General features: G+C 40.5%; 2 protein-coding genes across 2 annotated transcripts; one reads left to right on the top strand and one right to left on the bottom strand.

The window, feature by feature from the left end:
- Positions 1-189: 189 nt before the first annotated feature.
- On the top strand, positions 190-6,217 carry prkar2ab (protein kinase, cAMP-dependent, regulatory, type II, alpha, B). The gene is made up of 10 exons (XM_086086066.1): positions 190-545; positions 638-673; positions 843-982; positions 1,863-1,969; positions 2,043-2,196; positions 2,290-2,391; positions 2,456-2,530; positions 2,611-2,676; positions 3,564-3,702; positions 5,036-6,217. Exons 1-10 carry the CDS (start codon positions 293-295, stop codon positions 5,158-5,160), a joined length of 1,197 nt encoding a protein of 398 aa, XP_085942192.1. The 5' UTR covers positions 190-292; the 3' UTR covers positions 5,161-6,217.
- On the bottom strand, positions 5,659-24,730 carry LOC147167269 (msx2-interacting protein). The gene is made up of 14 exons (XM_086086065.1): positions 24,415-24,730; positions 23,114-23,428; positions 20,116-20,592; positions 19,815-19,969; positions 19,405-19,605; positions 15,526-15,677; positions 15,324-15,449; positions 15,127-15,240; positions 14,913-15,026; positions 14,729-14,829; positions 7,357-14,503; positions 7,061-7,255; positions 6,815-6,973; positions 5,659-6,624 (listed from the first exon to the last, which is right to left on the bottom strand). The coding sequence occupies exons 1-14, from the start codon at positions 24,495-24,497 to the stop codon at positions 6,493-6,495; spliced, it is 9,471 nt and encodes a 3,156-aa protein (XP_085942191.1). The 5' UTR covers positions 24,498-24,730; the 3' UTR covers positions 5,659-6,492.
- Between the last annotated feature and the right edge of the window lie 857 nt (positions 24,731-25,587).

Below are 25,587 nucleotides of genomic sequence, written 5' to 3'. Positions count from 1 at the left end.
TTATAGTGTGACAAGTCCTTTTCCTGTGTTCTTCCTTTGCCCATTTGTTTGACTGCGGTGTGTCCACTGGACAAGCGTTCGTTACGTGTAACAGGGAAAAGTTTAGGGTCGATACTTTCCAACGGGCTGTGTTCAATAATGAAATCAATAAAGTGAATGTGGCAGATTCAACAGGGAGGAGTCTGTTAATGCTACGAGGTGTGTTCGCATGAGGGGGTAAAGCGGGTCTTCCCGTGGTTTGCTTTGCGGATACAACACAACGGAACCTTTCGGCAACCTTTGAACCTCAACGATGAGCAATTCAGAGATTCCAGCTGGTCTGAAGGAGCTGCTCCAGGGGTACACGGTGCAGGTTCTTCGCAACAGGCCGCCAGACTTGGTGGAATTCGCCGTACAGCATTTTACGCAAATTCTGGAGAACCGGAAAAATTATCAGCCAGCTAAGAAGCGTGGCGCCAAAGCGGCACGGAAAGGGGTCACTTTTGCAGCAAACTCTGATGAGAGTGCCCAGGATGATGGAGAAGTAGAGGAGGAGAAGCCTGTTAGTGAGTATTACTACCAGGGTACTTACATTTGAATGTCTTGTCAAGATGTTGTAATAAAGGTGTAACAAATGTGTAATTACATGTATCTGCAGAATCCACCACTGGTAAATGCAACCGCAGAGTTTCAGGTCTGTAGCAACTTTCAATTGACTTACTATAAACCTTGGCAGCACGGTGGTTAGTGTTTAGCACCACAGTTCTGAGGTTCGGGTTCAAATCCGGCCCTTCTGTGTGAACTATGCATGTCCTCCCTGTGCTTGCATGGGTTTTTCGATTCCAAAATGTGTGCTGATGCAGTTTGCGCTGAGGCCTACAACCCCGACGACGACGAGGATGACGTCGCCGAGCCTCGAGTCGTGCATCCCAAAACGGACGAGCAGCGTCGCAGGCTTCAGGACGCCTGCAAGGATATTTTACTCTTTAAGACACTGGAGCAGGTACACACCAGGTCACTGGTTTGAAACTGAGAGCTACTTTTTGGGTACGGACTAATGCGAAGGGCTACCAATTAAATACACACTTCTGAGTGGGGGGGGGATCCATATTAAGTATGGTATTGTTAACTCATTCACTGCTAATGACGGCTATAGACGTAAAAAATTCATTTGAAATAGAAATAGTTCAAATGAATTTTTTAAAGTTTAACATTTTTTTCCCACTTTTGTCAACTAGTGTATGAAAACCCAGAATTTTTTATTGTACATTTAAAACAGATACATTTGTGATTAATCGTGAATTAACTACTGAAGTCATGCGATCAATTACGATTACAAATTGTAATCGCCTGATGCCCCTAATTTTTAACAACTTTTTCGTTTGTTTTTTGAAATCGCGCCAGGCGATTAAAATGTTTAATAATTAATCGGTTGACTTCACGAGTTAACTCACGATTAATCACAAATGTTATATCTGTTCTAAATGTACAATAAAAAAAATTCTAGGTTTTCATACTCTTGTTAATAAAAGTGGGAAAAAATTTGTTAAACTAATAGAGATAGTTCAAATTGATTTTTGACGTGTATTTCCGTCAATGGCAGTGAATGAGTTAATATTGACGAATGAATGATGACCTCTAAAACATTCCTAGAAAATCCCAATTTCCCATCACTGGTGAGCTATTTTTAGAAAAAAGCAAGCGTAATTTTTGTCTAATATTAGTTCATTACTAGTTATATAATGCCCCAATCTGTTGGGTCAAAATAATAAACCCAACCTTGGGTTAATAGTAACCCAATCAAATCCAAATGTAAGTGGCTTAGGAAAACGTGTGTGATTATGTGCAGTCATCTTGCTAATAATGAGTATCACGTGCCGTAGGAGCAATTCTCTGAGGTTTTGGATGGGATGTTCGAGGTTCAGGTCAAACCTCAGGAGCACATCATAGACCAAGGAGATGATGGAGATAATTTCTATGTCATAGAGAGGTGAGTGGTTTCCTTTTTCTGTTCATATATATATATATATATATATATATATACACATTTTGTCTCCTTTCAGAGGCGTTTATGATATAATGGTGGCAAAGGACGGGGTGAGCGTGTGCGTGGGAAAGTACGACAACAAGGGCAGTTTTGGCGAGCTGGCTCTCATGTACAACACGCCGCGAGCTGCCACCATCGTGGCAACACAGGAAGGAGCGCTGTGGGGCCTGGTGGGCCACTGCAAGCACTTTTTTAAAAAAAAAAAAGCGTAAACGAGACATAAACGTTACCGTATTTTGCGCTATGTTTTTGTGCTGTTGCAGGACCGAGCCACCTTCCACAAGCTCATTGTGAAAAATAACGCAAAGAAGAGGAGGGTGTATGAGGCTTTTGTTGAATGCGTTCCTCTGCTGAAGTCTTTGGAGGTTTGTGCACAGTTTGGCTCGAATTCTGACTTGTATGGTGGTGATATTTTCATAATTTTAACAGCTCGCGGAGAGGATGAAGATTGTGGATGTTCTCGGAGCGCGATGCTTCAAAGACGGAGAGCGTATTATAGCGCAGGTAACGTAAACGGTATGCGAATGGCGACCTTCAAAGTCTGTTTGAATGGACTAAACGTGTCGTCACGTGTGTGGCCGCAGGGAGACTCGGCTGATTGTTTCTACATCGTGGAATCGGGACAAGTGAGGATCATGATCAAAAGCAAAGTAAGTCTGATGACCTTCTGTATTAGCGGTGGGAAGAATATTATGTTATTTAAGTAGTTTTTCAGGCATCTGTACAGCCACTGAATGCAAAAAAATTGAAGTTTGAGTCGCTACTGCCACCTGTGGCCGAAAAATGAAACTGCATTTTCCCGCTTCTGCGCACATGACGTCACATCCGCAGAAGAGGGTGGGTCATTTGAAATTGAACCGTGCCTGAAAACTATTCCCATTAAAGTGTTGATCTACTAATCTAATCTAGATACAAATGTTGTGTCATAAATGGTCAAATAATAATATTGTTGCAAAGAAATTTTGGGGGGGGGAAATTGTTACAAAGTGCGCCTTTTAGAACGGTGCCTGTTGATTTATTTGTATTTTTTAGATGGAATTAGTGAGCAATCAAGGCTTCAAGCTGTTTACTGTCACTTCCAGATGAAGTTTACTGTCAAAGTGGAAAAAAAGAAGAAGAAAAAACCTTACACAATGAATTAAAAAAAAAATGTTGACTACAAGGCTGATTTGGCAAATGTGTAAAAAAAACACACACACACATAACTAGTGTATTATTTCAGTGGTTAGCTAGCTAGCATTAGTTAGCATTTTTTGTTACTCAATGTTAGCAAAACTATGGGAACACCATGATTTTATAGGGTTGCAAGTTCATTTATTTTCTTCTCAATAGGCTACAAGCACTACGAAAGTTAATAAAAGACCGAGTTTTTGTTGTGAAAAGTGATCAAAATGGATACTGCCAGTTTCATTTTTCAGTAACCTACATTTCTTTCTACGTTTCCCTAATCAGTACTTAACTTTGTCATCGAGTATCATAAAGTTAGCCTTACTTTTGCCATCTCTGTAATGTCACAACTCTTTGTGTTGAATACCAGACAAAGGCAGGCCAGCAGGACGACACGGAGGTCGAGGTGGCCCGTTGCTCTCGAGGACAATATTTTGGGGAGCTCGCACTCGTCATCAATAAATCTCGCGCAGCGTCCGTTTATGCTGTTGGAGAAACCAAATGTTTAGGTAATGTAATCCAGCTACTGACCTCCTCTCCTATTATTATTATTATTTTGTTTACCTGTTTTTTCTCTTTGAACAAAAAAAAACACCAAAACGCAACTATCTATACAGGATGGTCCTCAGTTTGTGGTGTAGTTTCATTCCTACGGCAGCAAATTAACCCAAATTTGTCATAACGTTGTAGTCAATCACAAACCTATGCTAGTGCAGAAGTCATAATTACATAATATTTGTATAAATAACAGTGCTAAGCCATAAATTAATTTGTAACTGATCATGCTTACTTGTGCCGCTTGATGAATTCGATTACTATTTTATTGTGTGCAGTTCATAATCTCAATGTCATATTTATATCATTATTACAGCAAATATTTGTGATGTGTCTATTTGGAAGTAAATCTATGCCATCCCAGTTTGAACTTTAATGTCCGAATTTGGATTTGAATTTCCAAGTATGAAGTTCTAAAAACTGCTTTAAAAAAAAAGAATAATCATCCAATAAGTGTGGGGGGGAAAAAATCTCATATTTTTTTGTTAAAAAAACATTTAAATTCAAAATTAAAAGATGGCAACAAAATACCATCCACATTATACAGTATATAAAATCTAAATGTAATATGTAAATATACTTTCTCAATTCATCCAACTTCCAGCCAATCATGTTACACTTCATAGGTCATGTGACACTGACACTCTCATGCCAAGTAGCTAGCTACCTACCGTTTGTTTTTTTTAACGCAGATTTATCTCATTGAAAATTTAAGGCAAAAAAATTTTTTTTTGTGTTATGACTCAAAATTCAAACTCAGATAGCACAGACTAACATCCATACATTTAGTCTGATAAACGAACGGAAAAACAAGTGCGGTGTTAATTTAGCGTGCCCTTATGTGCTACTTGAACTATTTTTACATTGTACGCCGTTCATATCCTCAATAAGTCAAATGTACTGCATGAGTGATATCAAAACTGACCTTGGAGGACAATTTAAGCCACTAACAACCGTACGACTTACATTGTTATCGTTAGCCAAAAAAATGTCCACTCTGTCAATGTCCAACGTATTTTGCCGTTTTCATGTACATTAGGAATGTATGTGCATTTCTGATAACATAACATCTATTTAATGCAATTAACCTGGTAGGTTGAAATGGGTTAAGTTAAATAACGTTTTTCATTTTTGTGTGTAAAATTGGTTAAGTCTCAAAAGGCACTTTATGGTGACATCGACTCAACTACAATTGTACTTGATACTTTTTTCAGATATGGCATTGCATTAGCTTACACAGTAATCCTTTGTAAAGATGTACTGACGTGAATTTACCGTTTGTTGTAGTGATTGACATCCAGGCATTTGAGCGGTTGTTGGGCCCTTGTAAGGAGATCATGAAGAGGAACATCTCCCAGTATGAAGACCAGCTTGTGGCATTGTTTGGCACTAGCGTGGATTTAAAACATTAACATGTACAAATTTTATTTTATTTTAAATTGTATGAAACCCAGATAGACAATTTAAAAAAAAAAACATGGCCCCACAGAAATATCCCCTCGATGGCTTTATACAAGTATTAATTACTATATTTGTTGTGTACTGCCCTCTACAATAAAAAAAAATCCTTATTATAAAACCAATGTATTTAACATTTTACTGAAAAAAAACTACAGCTCGTGTTTAGCATAGATTATACAGTACTATTGTACTCTACATTAGTATTCGGCTTCATTTAAATCATCTTTTTTCCACCAATCCTGTGAGTTAATTTCTAGTACTTTTAATGTACAGTTGAGCCCAAAATTATTAATAGCCTGGTAATTTATTTTTATTTTTTTATTTATGAAACCACACTAGTTTCTATTAGGACTCAGCAACTACATAAACCCGAAATAAAAGTTTGAAGCTTGTTTCCCTCAAAACAATAACCATCTGATAAAGAAAAAATAAAGGATTATAACTTAATATTCTCAGATTTCTGCAGATTTTTTTTTAATTTGAGTTACAAAATATGAAGTGCCATCAGCAGACTCCACAGGCGAGTTTGCTAAACTTCTTGTGTTACAATTATTTACACCCAAGAAAAGAAAAAAAATTAATCAAGAATACCAATCTATTTCCATACTGTGTTCTGGTACAATCCCAGAGTTCAAGTCTCTGCCAGGTTTCCAAGTTCCATTGTCAAAGTTTAAATATTTAAAATATGTACAACGTCCCATATTCCAAAACGTCCAAAGAAAACTGTTGCTTGATCAATGCAAGTTGTAGGTGCCAGAGGTGTAAACTGTTTCAGTAGTGGGAAAAAAAATTAATGAACCAAGCTGGTGGAATTAAAATCTGTGGTCCTCTGCAAGGTCTCTGTTTTATTAGTCCTCCTCTTAAAGTAAGCACAGTAGAGGATGTCTGTACATAATTAAAATTACACAACAAAATGTCTTTTTTTGTTTTTGTACATCCATGATCCTCCTGTGGGGGGGGGGGGGGGAGAATCAATAAAAAGGCCATCTGGTCAGTCAATCATTCTTACTCATCAAGCATCTTGATTTTTTTCCTCTTCACAGAAAAGTCAAAACTCCAATAAATAGAAATACAGCAGAAATGGTCAAAAAGAGACATGTTTCTGGTTTGGTCCATCCCTGAGTTATTTTGAGAAGGACAAAAAGACCAGACATGGGATGACAAAAGTGGGAGGTTAAAAGACTGACAAGAAAAAGAAAAAAATCTCATATTCCTCTGGTTTCCCGAGGCTCGTCTGTGGCTCTTCCCATCCATCCGTGACACGGAGTCCCTCGCAGTGAAGGTCAGACAGAGGTGATGACAATCATGAGGTGAGGAGAGATACTAGAGATCCTGTTGAGAAGGTCGGGGGCCAGCTGAGATAAGTGGCTCTCTGAAAATTCACATGGTGGGAAAATCTGCAGCACGTAGGCCGGCTGGGGGAAAAAACAAATGCAAAAAATGAGTTACTCAACTGAAAATATTTGTGCTAACAGGGATATTACAATCAGAGCACAAAATAAATGCCACTGAAATAGCCCTAACAAAAAAATATTTTAACATACAGTAAATGTTGTCAACATTACATCAATTAAAAAATAATAATAAACAATGACTAGGCTTCACCTGATTGGAACCTGGATTTGGGATATTAATAATGCCAGCCGCTAACTTTGCCTGCAAGTAGTTTATAAAGGCAGACTTAAGAGCTTGCGTCTGGTTCAGTACGTCATCTTGATCTCGTCCACACGGCAAAGCAAGCAGAAGACAGAAGTCGCACTCCCCCTGTAGCAACAAACAAGCATGACTCAATAAAAACGAGGAAATGACAGGATCCGTGAGCCAACTGGCGAGAAGGCTGTGAGAACATACTGTCATTCTTCTGGCTACGCTCTCTAGCTGAGAAGCCTCGAGTCTCATCCTCTGGACAATTCGGAGGAAGGCGCCACCTTCCTGGAGCGGCAGTGATCGATGAGCCAATGCTTTGTTGCCGCACACAAAATGCAACTGGACTGCCGCTGTGTCGTTCTTTAGCGCAAGTAGCCCTTGCCAAACAATTGGATATTTCTGTAAAAGTTTTGAGAAGAGAGGGTGAAAGACAAGAAAGTGTTAAAAAAAAAAAAACCTCTGGCTTACAAAAATACATTTTGTAAAAATATTTCTCTTACTGTGAGCAACTGCACCATATTGACAGGCTGCGCAATCTTGCCATCAGGAACAATATGCATCGTCTCCGACATCTGGGAATGGACGCCTCTTGGGTTTGGGTACATCTGAGAATACTCTGGGAAGGCGCCACTTAGTCCTGGTGTCATGAGCGGAGCTCTCTGCGGAGATGATATTGTAGGTCCTGTCTGCCGGATTGCCATTAATCCGTCTTTAGAAAGAGGGGAGTGGGGCCTTTTAGCCTCTAATGGCTTTGATAAATCCTTCTCGGAAACAGCTTTAGGCAGAATGTGTGCCCTTGGAGACAAAGACATGGGCAAACTGGAAGGTGCAGAGGTAGGGGGATGAGACTCTTGAAGGTGCCCGGAATGAGGGTCCGTGGATGAACGCTCTCCCTGTTGGTGTAGGAGCGCACGCATCTCTCTTTGCGCCATATATGCTTCAATTGGCACACCACTCCGGAACCCACCCCGAGGATCTGACTGCATCGTCTCTGGTTTCAATTGTGCGGCAGGCTGTCGTCCTTGCTGGTGGAAGCGTCTCGACTCTTCTTGGTCGACGTCATGACTCCTCAAAGCACTCGGGTTCACCTTGAGGACTTTGTCTCTGCCAGCAGTTTGGGGTGAAGTAGGCCGCTGCTGCATGGAACCAGACCAGGGAGACGCAAGAGACTCACTATGCATCCCGTAGCTCATCACGGAAAGTGGGGGAGTATTGACCCGAACGTCTCCCTGGACGAGATGTCCCACTGGGATCGACTGGGTAGAAGGGTGAGGTGACATTCGGCCCAGGCTTCCAGGCACGCTATGAGGTGGCATGATAACTGACTGCTCTGGATGATGCACACCGGTGATGAACTGTTGCATGGCGGGAAGCCCAGTGGGTAACATCACTGGTATGCCCTTGGGTGATGAAGACCCAATGGGCGAGGACACTTTTGTAAACGGAGAATGCGGATGACTTGACTTTCGTGGGGATCGTGGTTCCTGTTTGCTGCCACCGAGATGCGAAGGAGTTCTGTCACCAGCAGCCGTAACAAAGCCCACGTGATTTCCAGGAGGAGAGGGCAAATGTGGACTTATTGCCGGACTTATGGCAGAGGCCCACTGCGCCTTCGAACCATCTGTACTATGTGAATCTCCACTGTCTATTTTCTTCTGATGTTTTGTAGGTAGGTACTCCTGGAGGTACATTGAGCTCATACTTTGATTGCCAACTCCCTGCGCAAGACGCTTGACTACTCCTTGCGGGCCGGAGTGATAAGTAGGCTCCATTTTCTCCAAACTTGTGCCTTCTTGTTTATTAGAAGAAAAAGCTGACTGCGTCTTACCAGAATGATGATCCGTCTGAAAAGATCCTTTCTGAAGGCCCGACTGTGGATGACTGTACATTTCTTGTTTAATTTGAGGCATAGATACCAGCTGCTGAGATTCCATGTCACCTGCAGTTGCTTGTGGAATTTGACTTATTTTTGCACTTATCCGTTGAGGTCCCTCTGTTTTTTGTCCTGAGTGACTGAGTACCACTACGCCTTCAGATGTATTCACCCTGAGACCTGGGCAAGATCCTGTACCAAGAGTGGAACTTTCAACAATAAAGCGTGTAGCACTTCCCCCTTCATCACCTATAGTTGGTCCATGGTAGGGTCCAGGATCATCTTTGCTGGGTCTGTAGTTGTGTTTAGGTAGAGCCATGTCCACACCCTGATTCACTTTGTCTTCATGCTCAGGAGGCATGCATACACGACTAATAACCGAGGAGTGCAATGCAGTGGATGCAATGACAGAGATGACAGACTTGGTCTCAGGACATGGTTGTGTAGCTGGTGTTCGAACAGACTGCGATGACAATCTGCAATCGGGTAGTGGTGATTTATTTGGCACACCTGCTAAAGTAGTATTCCGCTCAGTGAGGATCTGATCTTGGACTGCGGGCTGATTAATTGGTACGTAACTGCTCCCCGGCAGAGAAATTGTTTTGTGTTTCAAAAGAATCTGCCTCAGATCGCTTGAGCCACGTTCGATGTCTGCATTTTCAGAGTCAGGTGAATGTTGGTTTTCCTTGGGTGCTAATGGCAAGGCTGGTAAAGAAGAAGCCCCTGTATCTACAGAGGGGCGGAGCCAATCCGGTGGAGAGACAGGCGCTCTACTGTTTTGAATGGGTTTAATATTTGGTCTGCATGCTAATGGTGACAGGGAGGGCGATTGTGGCTTAGGGCCAACTGGACTTTTGGACTGGGGGTAAACAGTTTTGATACGTTGAATTTGCTCTTCAGTGGGTGATTCTGACTCTTTCACATCAGGTGCCTTGATAGCCAAAGGCTCTGGTTCTGGCTTCCATGAAGTGGGGGTGATAACGGCAGCAGTGGCTGCTGATGGAACAATTTCTGGGACAATCTTTATACTGGAGACAGCCGTGTTCTGAACTAAAAGAGTTGAGGTCTCGTCATTTAGTGGAGGTTCTTTTGAATCTTTCCGTGCTTGCTTTTGGCCTTTAGGACGTTTATGTGTTTTAGGTCTTCCCTTATTGCCCTTTTTGGGTGTGGCTGGTAGGAGAGGCTCCTCTTGGATATTAACAGTTCTCATTTCAGGGTCGTCGTCTTTGGCCGGCTGAATTGATTCTTGCATCTCTGGTTCTGAACTTATATCAACGCTTATAGATGGTGCTTGGGATACAGACACAGCTACATCTTCGGCAGTAATGGAGTCGATAGCAGCAATGAGTTCCGTTTCACTAGCTGGATTAGTTTTTTCTTCATCTGAGAAGCCTTTCAAGTCTGTGATTGGGCCAGTTGGAGTTTGAGGTTCTCTTGGAAAAGACGGATCTGTGAGTTTGGCAATGTTCTCCAGAGCCTGTTCCAATTCCATCTCGTGTGAACTTAAATTTTTAGATGTTTCCAGATGTTCCTTACTTTCCAAAAAAGAAATTTCACCGTCTTCACTATTAGCACCTCTACTGGTGCACTTTGAAACATGATCTTTCACCTCTTTAACGTTGAGCCTGATCTTTAGGTTCTTCAGAACAGGAGACTTTGGGGTCCTTGGTGACTTGCTTTTTCCTTTAACAGGCTTATCTTTTTCTGTGGTGCTTTTTTCTTCCAGCGCAAGGGGATCTTCCTCTTTGCCATTCGATGCATCGTCATAAATTTTTTCATTCAGAGGATCATTGTCTTTGACCATTTCTCTTTTGTGTTTGTCTTTTTCCTCTTTCGTTTGGTCAACTTGAGGTGATTGGGCTTCTTTGGGTGCATCTAGCAAAGTCAAGGTATTCTCATCAGTGCAATCCATTACCTGATCATTGCCCTCTGTCAACTCTAATTGTTCTCCTTTTTTTGTTGATCCACATAGTTGGGTTGTAGATAACTGACTTGTAGAACCTTTTGTGGCACTAGGGGAGGATTTTCCCTTCAAATTTCTTGGGATTCTTTCACAACTCTCAGATTCATTTGGCTCTGCCGCTTTGTTTTCCATTTTTATTTTGTCTATTTTAATTGCTGAAGCAACTTCGCCCTGCTTCTTCTTGGGGGGCCGGCCACGTTTAACTGGAGGAGTGGGAGCGGGTACATCTTGATCATTGTTTTGCTGCTGTGTAGGGTCTTTATCTGTAGCCCGTTTTCTTGCAGAACGTGGGGACTCATGAATATCCTTTGCAGTACGACATGGAACTTCATCTTCAACTGGGGTCGCATACACAGATTTCACATTCCTACGTCTGGCTCTGCCTGATGATATGCTCTGCTCCGAGACATCAGCATCCGAGCCGTGAAGGGGAGATTTGCCTGTAGACTTAGATTCCGCCCTTGGAGAGGAACCACGTTTCAGTTTCTCTTTGTCAATGCGCTCACTCTTTCGCGTGGCTTGTTTTTCAGGAGCTGATGCAGGTACAACAGTTGAGGCAACTTCTGTTGGAAATGGTTTGCTCTTATTAGTTTTCATTTCTTTTGTTTTATAGTCCTTAGGAGCAGAGTTTCCCTCTGTGTTGAAATCATCGCTGGACTCTTTAATTTCAAGTGTTTTCTCTTCCTCAGGCTCTGAAACTGTGCAGTATGGCTCTTTCTGCACTATACACTCTTCATGAGTCGGTAGTGTAGAACTTACGGCTTGGGGGACTTCAGCATGTGTTGTCACATAATCAACGTCTGGTTCTGAACTACTTACAAATTCATGCAAACTGCAGCTACTCTGCTCTTCTACAGCAGGTTTGACATCTTCTGCAACATCATCCACTTTGATTTCAGAAGGAGAAAGTTTGTAATTACCCTCTAAATAATTGGTTTCATGTTTGACAAATGCATCTTCTGAATAAGTGGTAGTCTCAGTTGGCGGATAATGCACAGGCAGAGTTTCAGGTTCGATTTCTTTTTCCTGTTTTATGAAAACCATAGTAGGAGATGGTTCAGTGGGTAATTGAGATATCTGTTCTATTGGAGAAAGGTCTTTTAGCACCATATGTGAGATAGGGGGTGTTACCCTGGGTTCAGACACTAACTCCTCAGCAGGACTGATGGGCTTTATTTCTGGCTCAGTAATAGAATCTTTAGTTTCAGGTGATTGCAACATTTCTGGCTTTTCTGTTGATGCTTTTTCAACTTCTATCTCCTCTGTCATTTCTTGCGTTTGGGTCTTATTCTTTTGTTGCTGCAATCTTGTAAGTTCCAAAAATCGACTCTGGAAAAGAACCACTGGACCAGAGTCAAGTTCACCATCTATAGCTCCATGCTGATTACTTTGATTTTGAGCAAGCTCAGCTTCTTCATATTTTCGTTCCAGATGCTGAAGTCGTCGAGAGTCCAATTCAAAAACAGGGCTGTGAAGGAACCGGGAGGCAAACAACTCTCTTCGTTCTTGTGCTTCTGGCTTTGGCTCTTCTTTTCGATCATCAAGTTTATCTTCAGATCCACTTCTGATCTTTTTCTTTTTCATATACCATGATGGTGTAGGCCGTGGTGTTGATTCTATCTTCTCTGTATCTTTCCGGTTACGGAAACTTGCAAAGTGAGAATCGTAATCTAAGAAGGACCAGTTATCTTCTCTGGAAGATGAGAGAGATTTTGCGCGCTCAAGTAGAGCCTTTGTATCTGGTGTGATCGTCTGGCCAAGTGCATAGGAGTAGAATTTATTTCTTTCAAGATGTGCTATTTTTGGGTCTGAGAATCTCTCACCCCTCGGCCTCTCTGAAAAAGACTTTGAAGTAGATGCTACAGGAGAACGGGGTTTGGCTTCTCGATCCTCTTCAGAGTCTGATCTTACCTCCCCTGGCTCTATATCATGGCAAACACCATATTCCGAATGTTTGCGGTTGTGAACATTTTTGTTTAGATTTCTAGAAAAGTTTATGTCAGGTAGCATGTTTCGCTTCACTCTGCTCTCCCATCGCTTTTGTTGATCCTCTTCTGTATTGAGTGTGTTGGCTTTATTTACATGTGCATTATGTGTCCTTTTGACAAGCAACTCCAAATCGGGGTTTATTTTTTCATTTCTGGCAAGCTCTTTCTGAGAATGATCAAAGTCATCCTCTGTATGGTGAGGAAACTGGTGTCCTGGAGAGGAAGTGTTGATCCATTCAGGATCTTCACTTTTTTGCCTGAAGCTCCTGTAGACACGCTCTTTCTTAATTCCTTCAGTGTCAAACTGGTCAATTTTCTTTTGTTTGTGAGAGGGAAAATTATCTGTGACATCTTCAGGTGGTTTACCAACTTCATGCACAAGACTGCGGTGTTCCAAATCTTCACTTTCATTTTCTTGTATACTTCCTGATTTGTCAGGTTTTCCAAGTTTGTCAGACTCTCGATGTTGCTGCTGATGCAACCGTCTATTTAGCTCCATTTGCTTGCGGTAACTCTGAGACAGGTCAATGTCAACATGCTCCTCCTTAACCTTGACGTTTTTGGCAGTTTCAGGCGCCTGACCACTTAATTTGAAAATTCCACCATGTTCCTGTTCTCTCGCAGACCCTTGGTCTGCATTCCCCTCATGTGAAAATCTTCGGGATGCAGTGTGGGCTGGGGGTCGTTTCGACTCAGAAGGGTCCGACGATCCCTCTGATTTCTCTCTCAATACTTTAACGTCCTCTTGAACATCCTTCGGATTTCCACTTTTAAATCTTGAATCTCTACGTTGGGCATCTTTGTGTTTATCAGAGTCAATCTCTTTCCCATATGGTGCAATCGCACTAGGATCTTGTGATTGATTACAATCCTCTTCATTAAGCTTGCTTCGCTTTTGATGCACAGTCCTTCCACTTGAATCAGCAAAGCGCCTTTTTCTTGCGACAAGGCGATCTGAATCCACTGTTGAATCTTTCCCATCATTTCCAGTCTCAGTTTTAATATGTTTTTTGAGTCGATTTTTTCCATCCATATCAGAATTATCACCTTTTGCAGTTTCAGATCTTTCGCTTTTCACAGAGTCCTGGTGAGCAGATGAGAACTGATTTCCAGTAATAGAGTCATTATCTCCCTTATATTTCTGCCTGTCTTGGGCATCTTGTTCAGCTCCCTTTCCTCTTCCCGTGCCTACCTCCAGAGCAGTATCAGGCTCTGTTTCTGGGAGTGTATTGGATGGTGATTGCCCCGTTACTTTCCTTGATTTGACTCTCTCTGCTTTTTCACCTCTCTCTTTTCGTTTGGGCCGCTTGGTTTTCTCGGAACCCACCACTTTATCGGGTTGGTTGATCTTTTCACTCTTTGAGGCATGTTCTAGCAAATTCTTTTCAGTTTTTTCAAAGTGTGGAGGTGAGAGTGAGCTTACACTATCACTTCTTTCAGAGGACTGGCTATAAACTCGCCGCTCTGATTCTCTAGGAGCTCGCTCAGACGGTGATGGTGACACTGCAGGGGTAATTGGCCGCCGATGAGAGGGACTCCATCTGCTTCTGTCAGCTTCAAAACGTTCTCGTTCTCTTTGAATATATGTGTATTTTCTAATGTCTTGCTCAAAGGGATCTCTGTAGTCCCTGTAGTCCCGTGGATCTTCATGGTAACGTGGGTCATAATGTTCCCCTTGAAAATGTTCTAATTCAGGGAATCGGTCCCTAGTGCGAGCAGCATACTCTCTCCGAGCATCTTCTGTGTAAAGGCCAGGCGTGCGTATAGTTTCATAGTAAGCCCTCTCTGCTGTAAATTCATGGTACAGGGGCCTGCGATCCTCCCTGTTGTATGAATAGGGCATAAAAGAAGGCAGATTAGCAGAGTTTGCCAAACAATTTCTTTCAAGCAAGAGACATTTTTGGTTGAATTACCCGATTGATTAAAAAACTAATTTATTATCATATAAACCAGATCCATTCTATCTAGATGAATTTCTTGCTAACAATTGAACTGGCATGAATGTAATCAAATATTACAAGTATGCATTAACAATGTAGACAATTTACCGTCGTTCAGGAGGGATTTCATAAAGCTCTCTAATGTCTTGACCAGATGTCTGCATAGCTCTGAAGAATGCTAGTTGGCTCTCTTGACTTGCAAAGTCCACCTATTATAAAGAAATTGTCACATCATGTTAAAACTTTAATCTATTATATTATTTATAAAGCCAAATTCAACTAATCAGGTCACCTTAATTTTGCTGCCTCCAATCTTCCAGCCTTTGGTCTCTCTCACAGCGTTCTGAGCAAAATCTGTGTTGTTGTAGAAAATGAGGGCCATCCCTTTCATTCTGTCAAATAAAACCTAAAAAAATAAAATAAAGAGAAAAGAAAAATTGCTTAAGCCAATCTGATGGACGTAATAAAATAAAATACAAAAATCTGAGAAATAGACAACACCATACCTTGACAACATGTCCATAACGACAGAAATGGCGCGTGAGGTACTGCTCTGTAATATTGGTTGTCAGTCCATCAAGCCAAACACACGCTGTGGGCATACTTTTCCCAAAACCAAGCTAAAACAAAAGACAATAAACATTGCACAAAAAGTAAGTATTTAACTGACACACTAAAAAGTAACACATTTGTTGTATATTACCTTTAGTCTATTACTGCCAAGATACTCGCCATCCATCTTTTTAATTGCCTTGCAAACACTGGCAATATCAGAATACTGTACAAATGCATACTGAGGAACTCCATTTATTTTCTTGATGTCAATGTCCTTGGAGAACAAAAACACATTTATAGGCCAATGAAATACACACAGAACAAATGTTCACAGTAAGATGGTATCTTACGACAATTTCTCCAAAGCGTTGAAAAATTTCAAAAAGTTGTTCTCGGCTGGTTGTTTTCTCAAGGTTGCCAATGAATAATGTTCTGGTGGCTTTTGGGTGGAATTCATCTATCCTACCATCCAGAGGCCTGAACTCATTCTCACTCTCCGTTTCTAAGAAAAGAAATGTCAGAAAAGAAATGTGTCCATATTATGACAAATCATGGTATGAATATACTTTAGCATCAGAACAAAACATCTTTTATAAATCAATTGGGTGGTTAGAAGTATTTTATTATTATTATCATCATACTGAAAAAAAAAAGTGCATGTAAGGGGTCCGCATTCTCACATTTGGTCTGTAAGACTAAAGTCTTACAAATGAACCGAGCGATTATTCAGCATTTTTAAGTACAAGGGTGAACACGCCAAACACAAATCTGCCATGTTATACTGCGTGTATGCATATTCAATAAAGACTTTAAGTGCACAGGAAAATAGTCACACATTCCTCTGTCCCTTTTTGAGCTTGTGAAGAAAACATCCCAAGACCCTCTGAGAATCCGAACAAAAAAGTTATGTGCATTGAGAGCCATTTCTAATATTTTGCCTCTTTTGAGGGATGTTGAAATAAATCATATACCGTATTTGATGCGTCAATATACATTGGTGAACCATTTTGCATTGACTGTAATCGATTATAATGCGGTGACATTGTGTGTTGATTCCTGGCCCCAGACAATAAAATTCTGGGGCCTGTATGCAGGGTATCAATGATAGTCTCATCTAGCTTAGTCGCGGTGTAAAGCCTTTTGCACAAAAAATAAATATGTCGGGAACACCACCAATTTAAAAGGAACCTTGACTGTCATGACAAGTTTGCTCTTTATTATTTATTTGGTTGTTACTAACATAATTATGAGATTCATTTGTCAAAAATCATTTCCAGTTTAATACATTTGGTTGAAACTTTATTTGGACATACGCCGTCATTGTTGTTTACGTTCCAATGCATTCAGTGCGTAGTGACGTAGAATGGCGGCTGGCTTTTTTCCGCAACTACAGAAAATAGCTCTTAAGTGTAACACATAGTCGTGCTTTTGGCTCGCTTGCCAGCACAGCGGTGGCTCTGGCATGCAGTAAAGCGACTTCACTTTACAATCAATGCACATCCGAGAACTTAACAAAATAAAAGCATTCAACGTCATTCAAAGGAGTCACTATAACACAATTTAGCAGTAATAAATTAAATAATAATGCATATATTTGTAGGGACAGGCGTCAAGTTGAATTTTACAATTTTAAAAATGTGCAGCTCGCAAGTTACTTCATGTTAAAAATTAGAAAGCTCTTAATATGAAATAAACCCAACGACCTTTGATGGTTCGTTTCCAGTTATGTTAGGTTATTTTACAATGTGCATCTGTATTGAACTTAACAAAATAAAAGCATTCAACGTTGTGCAAAGGAGTCACTGTAACAGAATTTAACTAATAAATTCAATAACAATGCATATATTTGTGGCAACTGGGGTCAAGTTGTATTTTACAGTTTTTAAAAATGTGCAGAATTTCACAAGATACTTCATGTTAAAAATTAGTCAGCTCTTTATATGAAAAGAAAATGCACTGAGCTGTAACCAACGTCTTACAAACACAATGCCATGTAGTGAAAGAAAAATGACCAACACAAATCAATGTCACACTCGTTTTTTAAAGTACCTTTTTATTTTTTAATGAATTATGAAATTAATCAATGACTAAAAAAATTCAACCATTTTCCATATTTACCAGTTTTACGTTACCAAGAGCATGAAAATTTAGATAAAAAATATTGTACACTTTATTATAAATTTAGGTATAATATGTGCGATTGAATCGTGAGTTAATTATTGAAGTCATGCGATTAACTACGATTAAAATGTTTAGCCGACTGACATCTCTAGTTAGTAACAACCAAATAAATCATATAGACCAAACGTGTCATTACAGTTGAGGTTCCTTTTAAGGAATCACATGAGCCATTTCCACCCTGAATTGATAACTACGCCGCCCAAGGAAAACACACAGTCAAGAAATGACATGAGTCTAACAACAATCCTGCCAAAACCAGACAAAGGTAAGAAAATAACCCAGGCTGCGGCAGCCTCTTTAGCAAAGGATTTACGGCCACATTCTGTAGCTGACAACGCAGGTTTAACACTTGTTGCACATACTGGAGCCGCAATATAGTATCGCTCTAGCGTAACCACTTAAAAAAAATATTTAATACATTTACAATAAAACTTGACCGTGGGCTAAGCTTACAAGTTTTAGTTTTATTTATAATCCTATTAATGCCATGGTCAAATGTTCTGTTTAACTTAAAAATAGCTCAACTATCTTCTCAATATTTTGGAGTTTATAGACATTAAATTCAAGTTCAAGTGACATTAAGCTGAAGTAAACGCCTATGGAGAAGAAGACATAATGCCCATGAAAACCAAAATATGGCAGCGATTGATTTCTCTAAATTCACACCAGCTTTCTAAAGACATTATTATTGTCCCCCAAACTGTGAGTGGCTATTAGCAATGCTGTTAGTGAATTAGAGGTTATATATCAATTAGGCTCATTTGCATTGAAGTGGGCAATTTTTTAACCAAATATATGCATATTACCTCATTAAAATACACACAACACAGGTGCACAGAGACACAATCTGCTTGGCAGCGTTTTTTTTTTCTAAAGCACTCCACCATCTGCACATGTTTTGTGAATTGTGTTCTATTTGCTAAATTTTTAATGGTTAGCGCCATACAAATTCTTTAGTGAATTCAGCCCAGTGTGCTGCAAGACTCCAAGGAGATTAAATCATGCTAGCAAGCCTAGCAATGTAGCTGGAATGGCTAAAACCAACGTGCACATCTTGTGCATATGTTTGAAGTTAGTTGGGGAGGTGCGGCTTTTGTCAGAAATGCTAGGGAGGAGGAGCGAAGTGAGGCTATGTTCAAATCTTGACTCCTCTAAGGAATGTTGCTATTCTGGTGGTGTCCGTTTGAGTCACATCTGTTTGCACAGTTTCACTGCTGACTGCTGCATCGGCTTGCCGTGCTAACCACAGAATGGCTCTGCGCCATATGCTTGTCGCTAGTTGTGATCGAGCTACTTCTCCTTTGGTTACCTTATTTATTTATTTATATATATATATATATATATATATATATATATATATATATATATATATATATATATATATATATATATATATATATATTTTTTTTTTTTTTAAATACTTTACACCACATGGTGTAGATAAGCGCACTCACAGGCCCTACAGGAATTTTCATTGCCTAAATAACAATTCACCAACATTTAAATACCCTTGAATTAAGCACAAGCTTGCAATTTCATCCAATCACCACATCTTTGTGTTTGATATGAAAATGAGTAGGCATGAACAGTCAGTCATGAGCGTCTCGAACATTGTATTAACAAGGTAGCAAGAGGCAGAGTATATTTTGGACTGGTTGTCTGGTTGACAACCAATCGCAAGGCAATCATTGATAACAAGTATTTGTTGTCAGTTGTCACTGCGTTGCATAGCTATTCTAGCACTAACTGCAATCATTACCCCAGCAATTTACACAGCGGTGGAGTTTCATAGCAGCGCAATCGATGACTCCTATTTTATGCAATCAAATTCGTATTGTTTTACTGGAATGCAGTGCTAGAGTAATTCATCAACATAACCACAATTTTAAGAGAAAGTCAATTATTTCCCAATAATTCTGTAGTCTGACTGTACATCATACAGTAATGGTGTTTGTATAAATGAGTTTACATACAATGTCAACAGACAGTAAAAATATACACTAATAATTTACTCAAAAAGTTGTATTATTTTAGGCGTTCTCACTTACCAGGACCATTCCACGCTGTGACTTCAATCAGCACGCCAAAGAACAGTTTTCCTTTAGCGACACTAAGGGCTTTCTCTTGATCCTCTTGCTGTCTAAAGAACACCAAACCATAGCGATCTTCTGAAGCTCCATGGATCTGCACGGAGGTCACTTTACCATATTTCTTGAACTCATGGAATAATCCGTCTTTTAAGCTTGTATCTGAAGAGAAAATAATTTAATTTTCATAAGTCTGCGTAACCACATTAAAATGTCTTGTTTTATTTATTTTTTTACAAATCTTACTGATTACAACCTACATGACATCTGCCACCAACAATGTCTGAGAGCAATCATCCATCAAAGTTTTAACACTCAGATATCACCACTTAAATGGGAAGTTGAAGCCCATTTAATTTTATGAAACTCACCTGTGGACCGTGCTGGTAGGTTTTGCACTTTAATCCCAAAGCTTCTACGGGGCTCATCCGAATCAAGCACCATTGACGACTGAGGTGGTGCATGTGTGGCTGACGACTGAACAGAACGCGCTCGGGATCCATCGCTTGAGCTGCTGTTGGAGTCGCTGCAGTCAAAAGAGTACATTATAACATATTTGCTAGTGGCATATCTGAGTGGTAAATTAAGACAACATGACTTAATGTTGAAGACAAATGAGGTACGTTAATAATACATCATCAATCTACCCGGAAAAAACAAAACCTGTCCCACCTGCCACTGCCTGTACTGCTGGTGCTGCTCACGGAATCAGAGCTTGAAGATCTGCTGCAAGATTGAGACTGTGGGCCTCTTCCAGGGGACAGAAGAGCTCGCTTAGGGGAATGAGCAGTTTTGGAAGTCTGTCCAGTTGTCCGTTGGGGGGAAGGATGTCGAGACTGTGAGGAATGGGACGATCGGCTCCGGCGGTGATGATACGTTCTATCAACACGCCGTCCTCTATCATCTCTGTAGAGGTCGCGACGTGTCGCAGGCGCAAGGGAGAAGGGGTCTCGAATTCTAGAGTCAAAATGAGGGTCTGATGCCTCAAATGTTCCGCTGATGGCACTGCTCCCTGCACTGGCAGTAGCAAACAAAGAGCGCTCCCTGTAATAGTCCGCGTTGTAGTGCCGCTGTCTGTCAAATGTGCCACTGCGCTCATGGTGTCCATATGGGCTGTGGTCATACGCACGTTCACGGGTTTCTGAGCTACTGCAAAATGACAAGAAGATAGAGAAGAGAAACAGGTCAATAGGATTCTTGACATGCAGCTTTGCATATTGTCACCGGCCAATGAAGTTTTTCGCCCAAATTGTTGGTATTTAATCTGTGTACAAGCGGTTAGTTCATTTTGATTCACAGTCTTAAATTGAAGGGTTTGAATCCAGGCTCTGGCCTTCCTGTGAGACTTTGCATGTTCTCCATATGCTTGCATTGGTTTCTCTGAGAACACTGCTTCTTCCCACATTCAAAAGACGTTTCTGGTAATTAAAGACTCTAGATTGTCCATAGGTTTAAATGGGAGCATGAAATGTCTACCCTACCTACCGCCCAAAGTCAGCCGAGATAGGCTCCAGCCCACCCGGCTGCCCGTGATCTTAATGAGGATCAGCACTACAGAATGTGGATAGAGGGCAACATTACAAAGCTTTAGATAAGGACCTGTAATGTCCAAATAATAAAAAGTCAATCGTGATCAAAAAGCCACACTTAATATTTTAAGAGGCAGTGTAAAATTTAAAACATTTTAAATCTCTAGTTTCACATTGCATGGCATTGTGAATTTAACTGTCATTTTAATTTAATAAGTAAAATATAACTTAAAATTAAAAATCTTTTGGTGAGCTTGAGGGCCTTTACCCAGATACTTTGGGCGAGAAAGGGGGCAAGCCCTGGACTAGTCACCAGACAGAGGGCAGGTGCACCCAAACAATTCATGTTTTCGCATGTAGGATTAAGACGGAATGACCATAAAAAAAAAAAACATGCATGCAGGGGGAGAACATCTTTCACATAGAAGGGCCTGAGTGGAGATCTGGATCGCTCAACCGTGAGGCAGACGTGCTATGAAATAATAAAAATATTTAATTTAATTTACTGAATATGTGTTCTTTTGTCAGGTGTAACACAAATGTTTATCTAAAAGTGATTCAATATCAGACAAACAGGGAAAGATGAAAAAGCAAAGGACAGAGAAATACCAACCTTTTTGGAAAGAAGTTACTGTAACTAATCCAAATAAAATCTAGGTGGTCAGAATGTTAGAGCCAGAATGAAAAACCAACAGGAAAAATCTGGTATTCTAATATGCCAAAAATGGCTCTCTTCGATCAGACTGCAAGTAATCTTCAATTATTGTAGAGCATGCGGCCATCAGATAATCCACTATTAGGCAATGGAATTTCCTTCACGGGATGAAAGGAGGAAAAAATAAAAATAAAACAACCACAGAATTAATGGATTTCTAAACATGTAGAGCTGGGGGAAAAAACATAGGGACATAAAGCTCTAAAAAAAAAAAATAGTAAAGATGGTTGAACTTCAGGATAATTCAGCCAAGTCCATGTCACCTCCAAATGGATCATCTAAGGAAAAAGTATTTTCCAAAAATTCCACTTTTTAGGAGTCAAAAATGTATTCCTTGGGTTTTGTCATAGTATTAGATTAAGTAAAATGGAACAAGCTGTGCAGACAATTATTCTCCGCCATAACGAGCTATAAAATTCCAGTTGTTGGATATGGCATAATTCCACACTCCATGGATGGTATCCGATGTGCCTGCTGGCTGACGTGAGGTCGTGGTATTACTTTGAAACCCTTATCTTCAGATATTTTTTCACTGCAGATCAGGGAACCTCACACAGCTACATCCACACACAAGTAATCCAACTGAATGGCAGCTACACCAATCCATACTATGATTCAAGTGAGTATATCCAATGCATACATCCAGGAGGGTATGTCCAATCGTGCAATCTTCTGGCATCTTCAGGAATAGCTCCATAAACCTCCCTGGATGGTAAGTGGGATCCTCTGTGTTCTTGTGAAGTCTTCTTGGTATAACTTCCACATTTCATAGGAAATTGAGCTACTCTATTTCAATTTGTGCTAAAGTTGGCTTTAAAAAAGGCACTAAATCTTTTGGCCTTGTATTGTGTAATGATTAAGATCCAGATTCAGAGTAAGCAGCATCCATGGATTCAAAAATGGTTGAAAAAAAAAAAAAAAAGTAATCCAGCTATCAGCAGTTGCCAAGATAGACAAAAGGATAACCAGATGTAGGTAGTCCTTAAAAAGGTTATGATAAAATACCCAATACCTGTGAATCCACCATGGCAGGGATTTACTTCCAGTTTTCAGGTCTTGACTCAAAATAAAAACTTAGATCCATATCCTGGAGGAAAACAATGGCTTTAAAACATCCAAAGGCTCCCAGGAAGGGGTAATTTCCAACAATATAAATCCAGAACTCGCCAGGATATTCCTTTTGGGTGTAATATCCATAAACAGACTTTGTATTAATGTAACAGTAAGAAATCATAATGTGTGGTTAATTTACTTAATCCCATGGGCATGGCAAGTCAATTATGACGAAAGGTGGAACGATCCCTAGATTACCTTTTTGAGACCCCAATGAGGCATACATCCCTTCGGAATAAACCCAACTATGTGATTAGGTATTACACCTCTCTCATACCGAGATTTCCACAGATTGGTGACCATGTCCACTTACCCATCTATCCTCCGTTCATAACGCCCCTCTCTGGTGTGAAGGGACACAGGGGGGCCAAACACAGGTCCAACTGTTCCCCTAGAGAATCCAGCAACGTCTCGACTGCTCGAGGGTGAGGTGTCATCAAGGCCCCGAACAGCACTTGGGACTGACCCAGGTTCATTGTAGTCAGTCCGAAGGTCCCTGTCACCCATTTTGTTGACGGCATTGTGAGCCTTCTGAGCGCTTTTAATATCCACAAAATCCACAAAGGCTGCAACACCGCCTTCTGACCCCCGCTTCCGCAGGACCTTAACACTCTCCACACGTCCATACCTGAGAAAATTGGTGAAATCAAATGGAATTGATTAACTCAAGATACGAATAACGTATGCTTCATGCAAACGCAACAGGCATAAAATATTACCGTTATTGGAGGAAAAACTAAGCAATCTTAAAATGTATATAAGTAGTCAAGCAGGCTGCATTACCAAACGGAATAAACTGCCTTAACTAAGGAAATAAGTGAGAACGGTTTACATTGAGATTATATGAGATTTAATGCAACAAATACAAAATTAGTTGCGGTTGCTGCTGCTAAAAATGGGGATGTTTCTTTTCTTGTAGACGCGTTTGAGGAGTTCCTCGAGTGGCCCTTTTTTCCCTTACGATAACGACATGTTGCGTTAACCTTTTCCAACCTTTCTTGCATATGACAGAAGAACGCCCAGCTCTCGTTTTAGCAAAGTGCACACACGATAAGTAACAGCTAGACTGAGAACGTTGATAAAGTGCGCTTAAGCAGCCCAACAAATAGCTAATATTTGAAGATGGGCCCAGTCGACTCGCTGATCTGTCCGCAAATTTGGGCTGAAAGGTTTTGTAATAGCACGACTGTAACAATTTGACGGAAAAAAATATTAGCTACAAAAAACAATGCTGTGCTATTTCAAATTTATGTGTCTGTTAAACGTGTGTAGTTGTGTCTTCTAACGATCATTAAAAACGAATTGACTTGCCACAAAATGGTTGGCTGGGTGGTAGCTTGATGGCTAGCGGCTCGCTTCTCGGTATTAGCAAAAGTTAGATAATTCGGCAAATAATGTCAACAACGGCGTGGTGTTCCCGTTTCGTACGACACGCCCTTAGAAATCGCGACGTTGTGTAGTCGAACCCGAGCAGAACTTTAAAAAGCCCCCACTCAAACTTTACACACGCTAACATTAGCATCGTTAGCATCGACATTGGCTAGCCAGCGACGGCTAAGTGTTGTATATGGCGCGCTGCTCCGCCACCACAGAATCCCCTCTTGCGTAACCTACCTTTTAAAATGCTCCACAATTTTCTCCTCTCGGACGTGTTCGGGTAAATTCCCCACCCAAAGGTGTCTGGTTTCCCGAACCATCTTGCGCTATGCTTTCCCCCTTCACACACATATGATCAGGCGCGTTTGAAATCCCAGCCGGCCGGAGGGTCCGTCGGAACAAAATGAACGACGACGTATTTATGCCGAGGAGACGCGGCCCTACTCGCCCGCTGCTCTTGTAGCTTTATCGATGCGTCCTCGAGGCGGGCACAAGAGCGCGCTTCGGGGTGCGAGCTGCGCGTGCACAGGTTGCACGCGCCTCTTGGGAGGGACGACTCCAACTGTTGTTGACTCGTCAGTGGCGGTCCTTGCTTAAAAAAATGGAACACTGAGAAAATGTCCCTTTGCACCACCCATCCTCATAACCAGCACACACAAGTCCAGATAAAACTAAACACATATGCACAGTAAAAAAAAAAAAAAAACGTGGCATCAAGATGTTTAATCTCACTCCCAGTTTAAATTTACAGTCAAACTAATTATAAAACTAGGAGAATTACACATTGTGTGTAAGTGATGTTTTACATGACTTGCTAGCTTAATGCTCACATATTATAATGCCCTAGTATGTGATCAAGGATTGAGATAATAAAAAAACTATTTTATTTTAGCACTTATTTTAGATAAGGTGAAAGGTTATTGTTGGCAATTGTTTTGGTAAAACAGTTTTTAATCTAAAGTCAGTTAAAACTGGGATTTTATTTTATTTTATTTTTTTAAAAGCATGTATTTTAAACAATCAAACAAGCATCTTGGTGATAGGGTAATAAATTAGGTAATGGCACTAAAAGTGCTACATGAAAGACAATTTCAAGATGGAACTTCACCATAAAACAACAACATATATAGTCATTAAAGAAGATAGCTGTCTTTATACTTGATGATTTGATCATTTCTCATCCTTTTTTTTCTTCGAACTAGTGCACCTTTGACCTTTTCATACACTTTTATAAGCATAACTTACATTTACTGCCATTTTACAAGACCCCCACCCTGTATCACTTTTATGGAGGGCAATTCCACAAGAGAGTGCAAATTCACCATTGATTGGCATGTCATTATTAATTATACAATAGAAAACCACTTCACTGTGCAACTTTTGTTTATTTTTCATTCAATTCATTTCATT

The sequence above is a fragment of the Leptonotus elevatus genome, chromosome 10 (assembly GCF_054856555.1).
Source record: "Leptonotus elevatus isolate MCC_2025b chromosome 10, RoL_Lele_1.0, whole genome shotgun sequence".
Lineage (NCBI taxonomy): Eukaryota > Metazoa > Chordata > Actinopteri > Syngnathiformes > Syngnathidae > Leptonotus > Leptonotus elevatus.
The sequence above is the reverse complement of the archived record's forward strand: the minus strand, read 5'-3'. Positions and strand labels throughout refer to the sequence as shown.

Bases quoted from the DNA above. Each gene is read 5' to 3' on its own strand.
- prkar2ab (XM_086086066.1), top strand. From the start codon at position 293: ATGAGCAATTCAGAGATTCCAGCTGGTCTGAAGGAGCTGCTCCAGGGG. The intron at 2,197-2,289 runs GTGGGCCACTGC...GTGCTGTTGCAG, and splicing joins AAGGAGCGCTGTGGGGCCTG to GACCGAGCCACCTTCCACAA. The intron at 2,392-2,455 runs GTTTGTGCACAG...TAATTTTAACAG, and splicing joins CTCTGCTGAAGTCTTTGGAG to CTCGCGGAGAGGATGAAGAT.
- LOC147167269 (XM_086086065.1), bottom strand. From the start codon at position 24,497: ATGGTTCGGGAAACCAGACACCTTTGGGTGGGGAATTTACCCGAACAC. The intron at 20,593-23,113 runs GTAAGTGGACAT...GTCATTTTGCAG, and splicing joins TATGAACGGAGGATAGATGG to TAGCTCAGAAACCCGTGAAC. The intron at 14,504-14,728 runs GTAAATTGTCTA...TTCATACAACAG, and splicing joins GAAATCCCTCCTGAACGACG to GGAGGATCGCAGGCCCCTGT.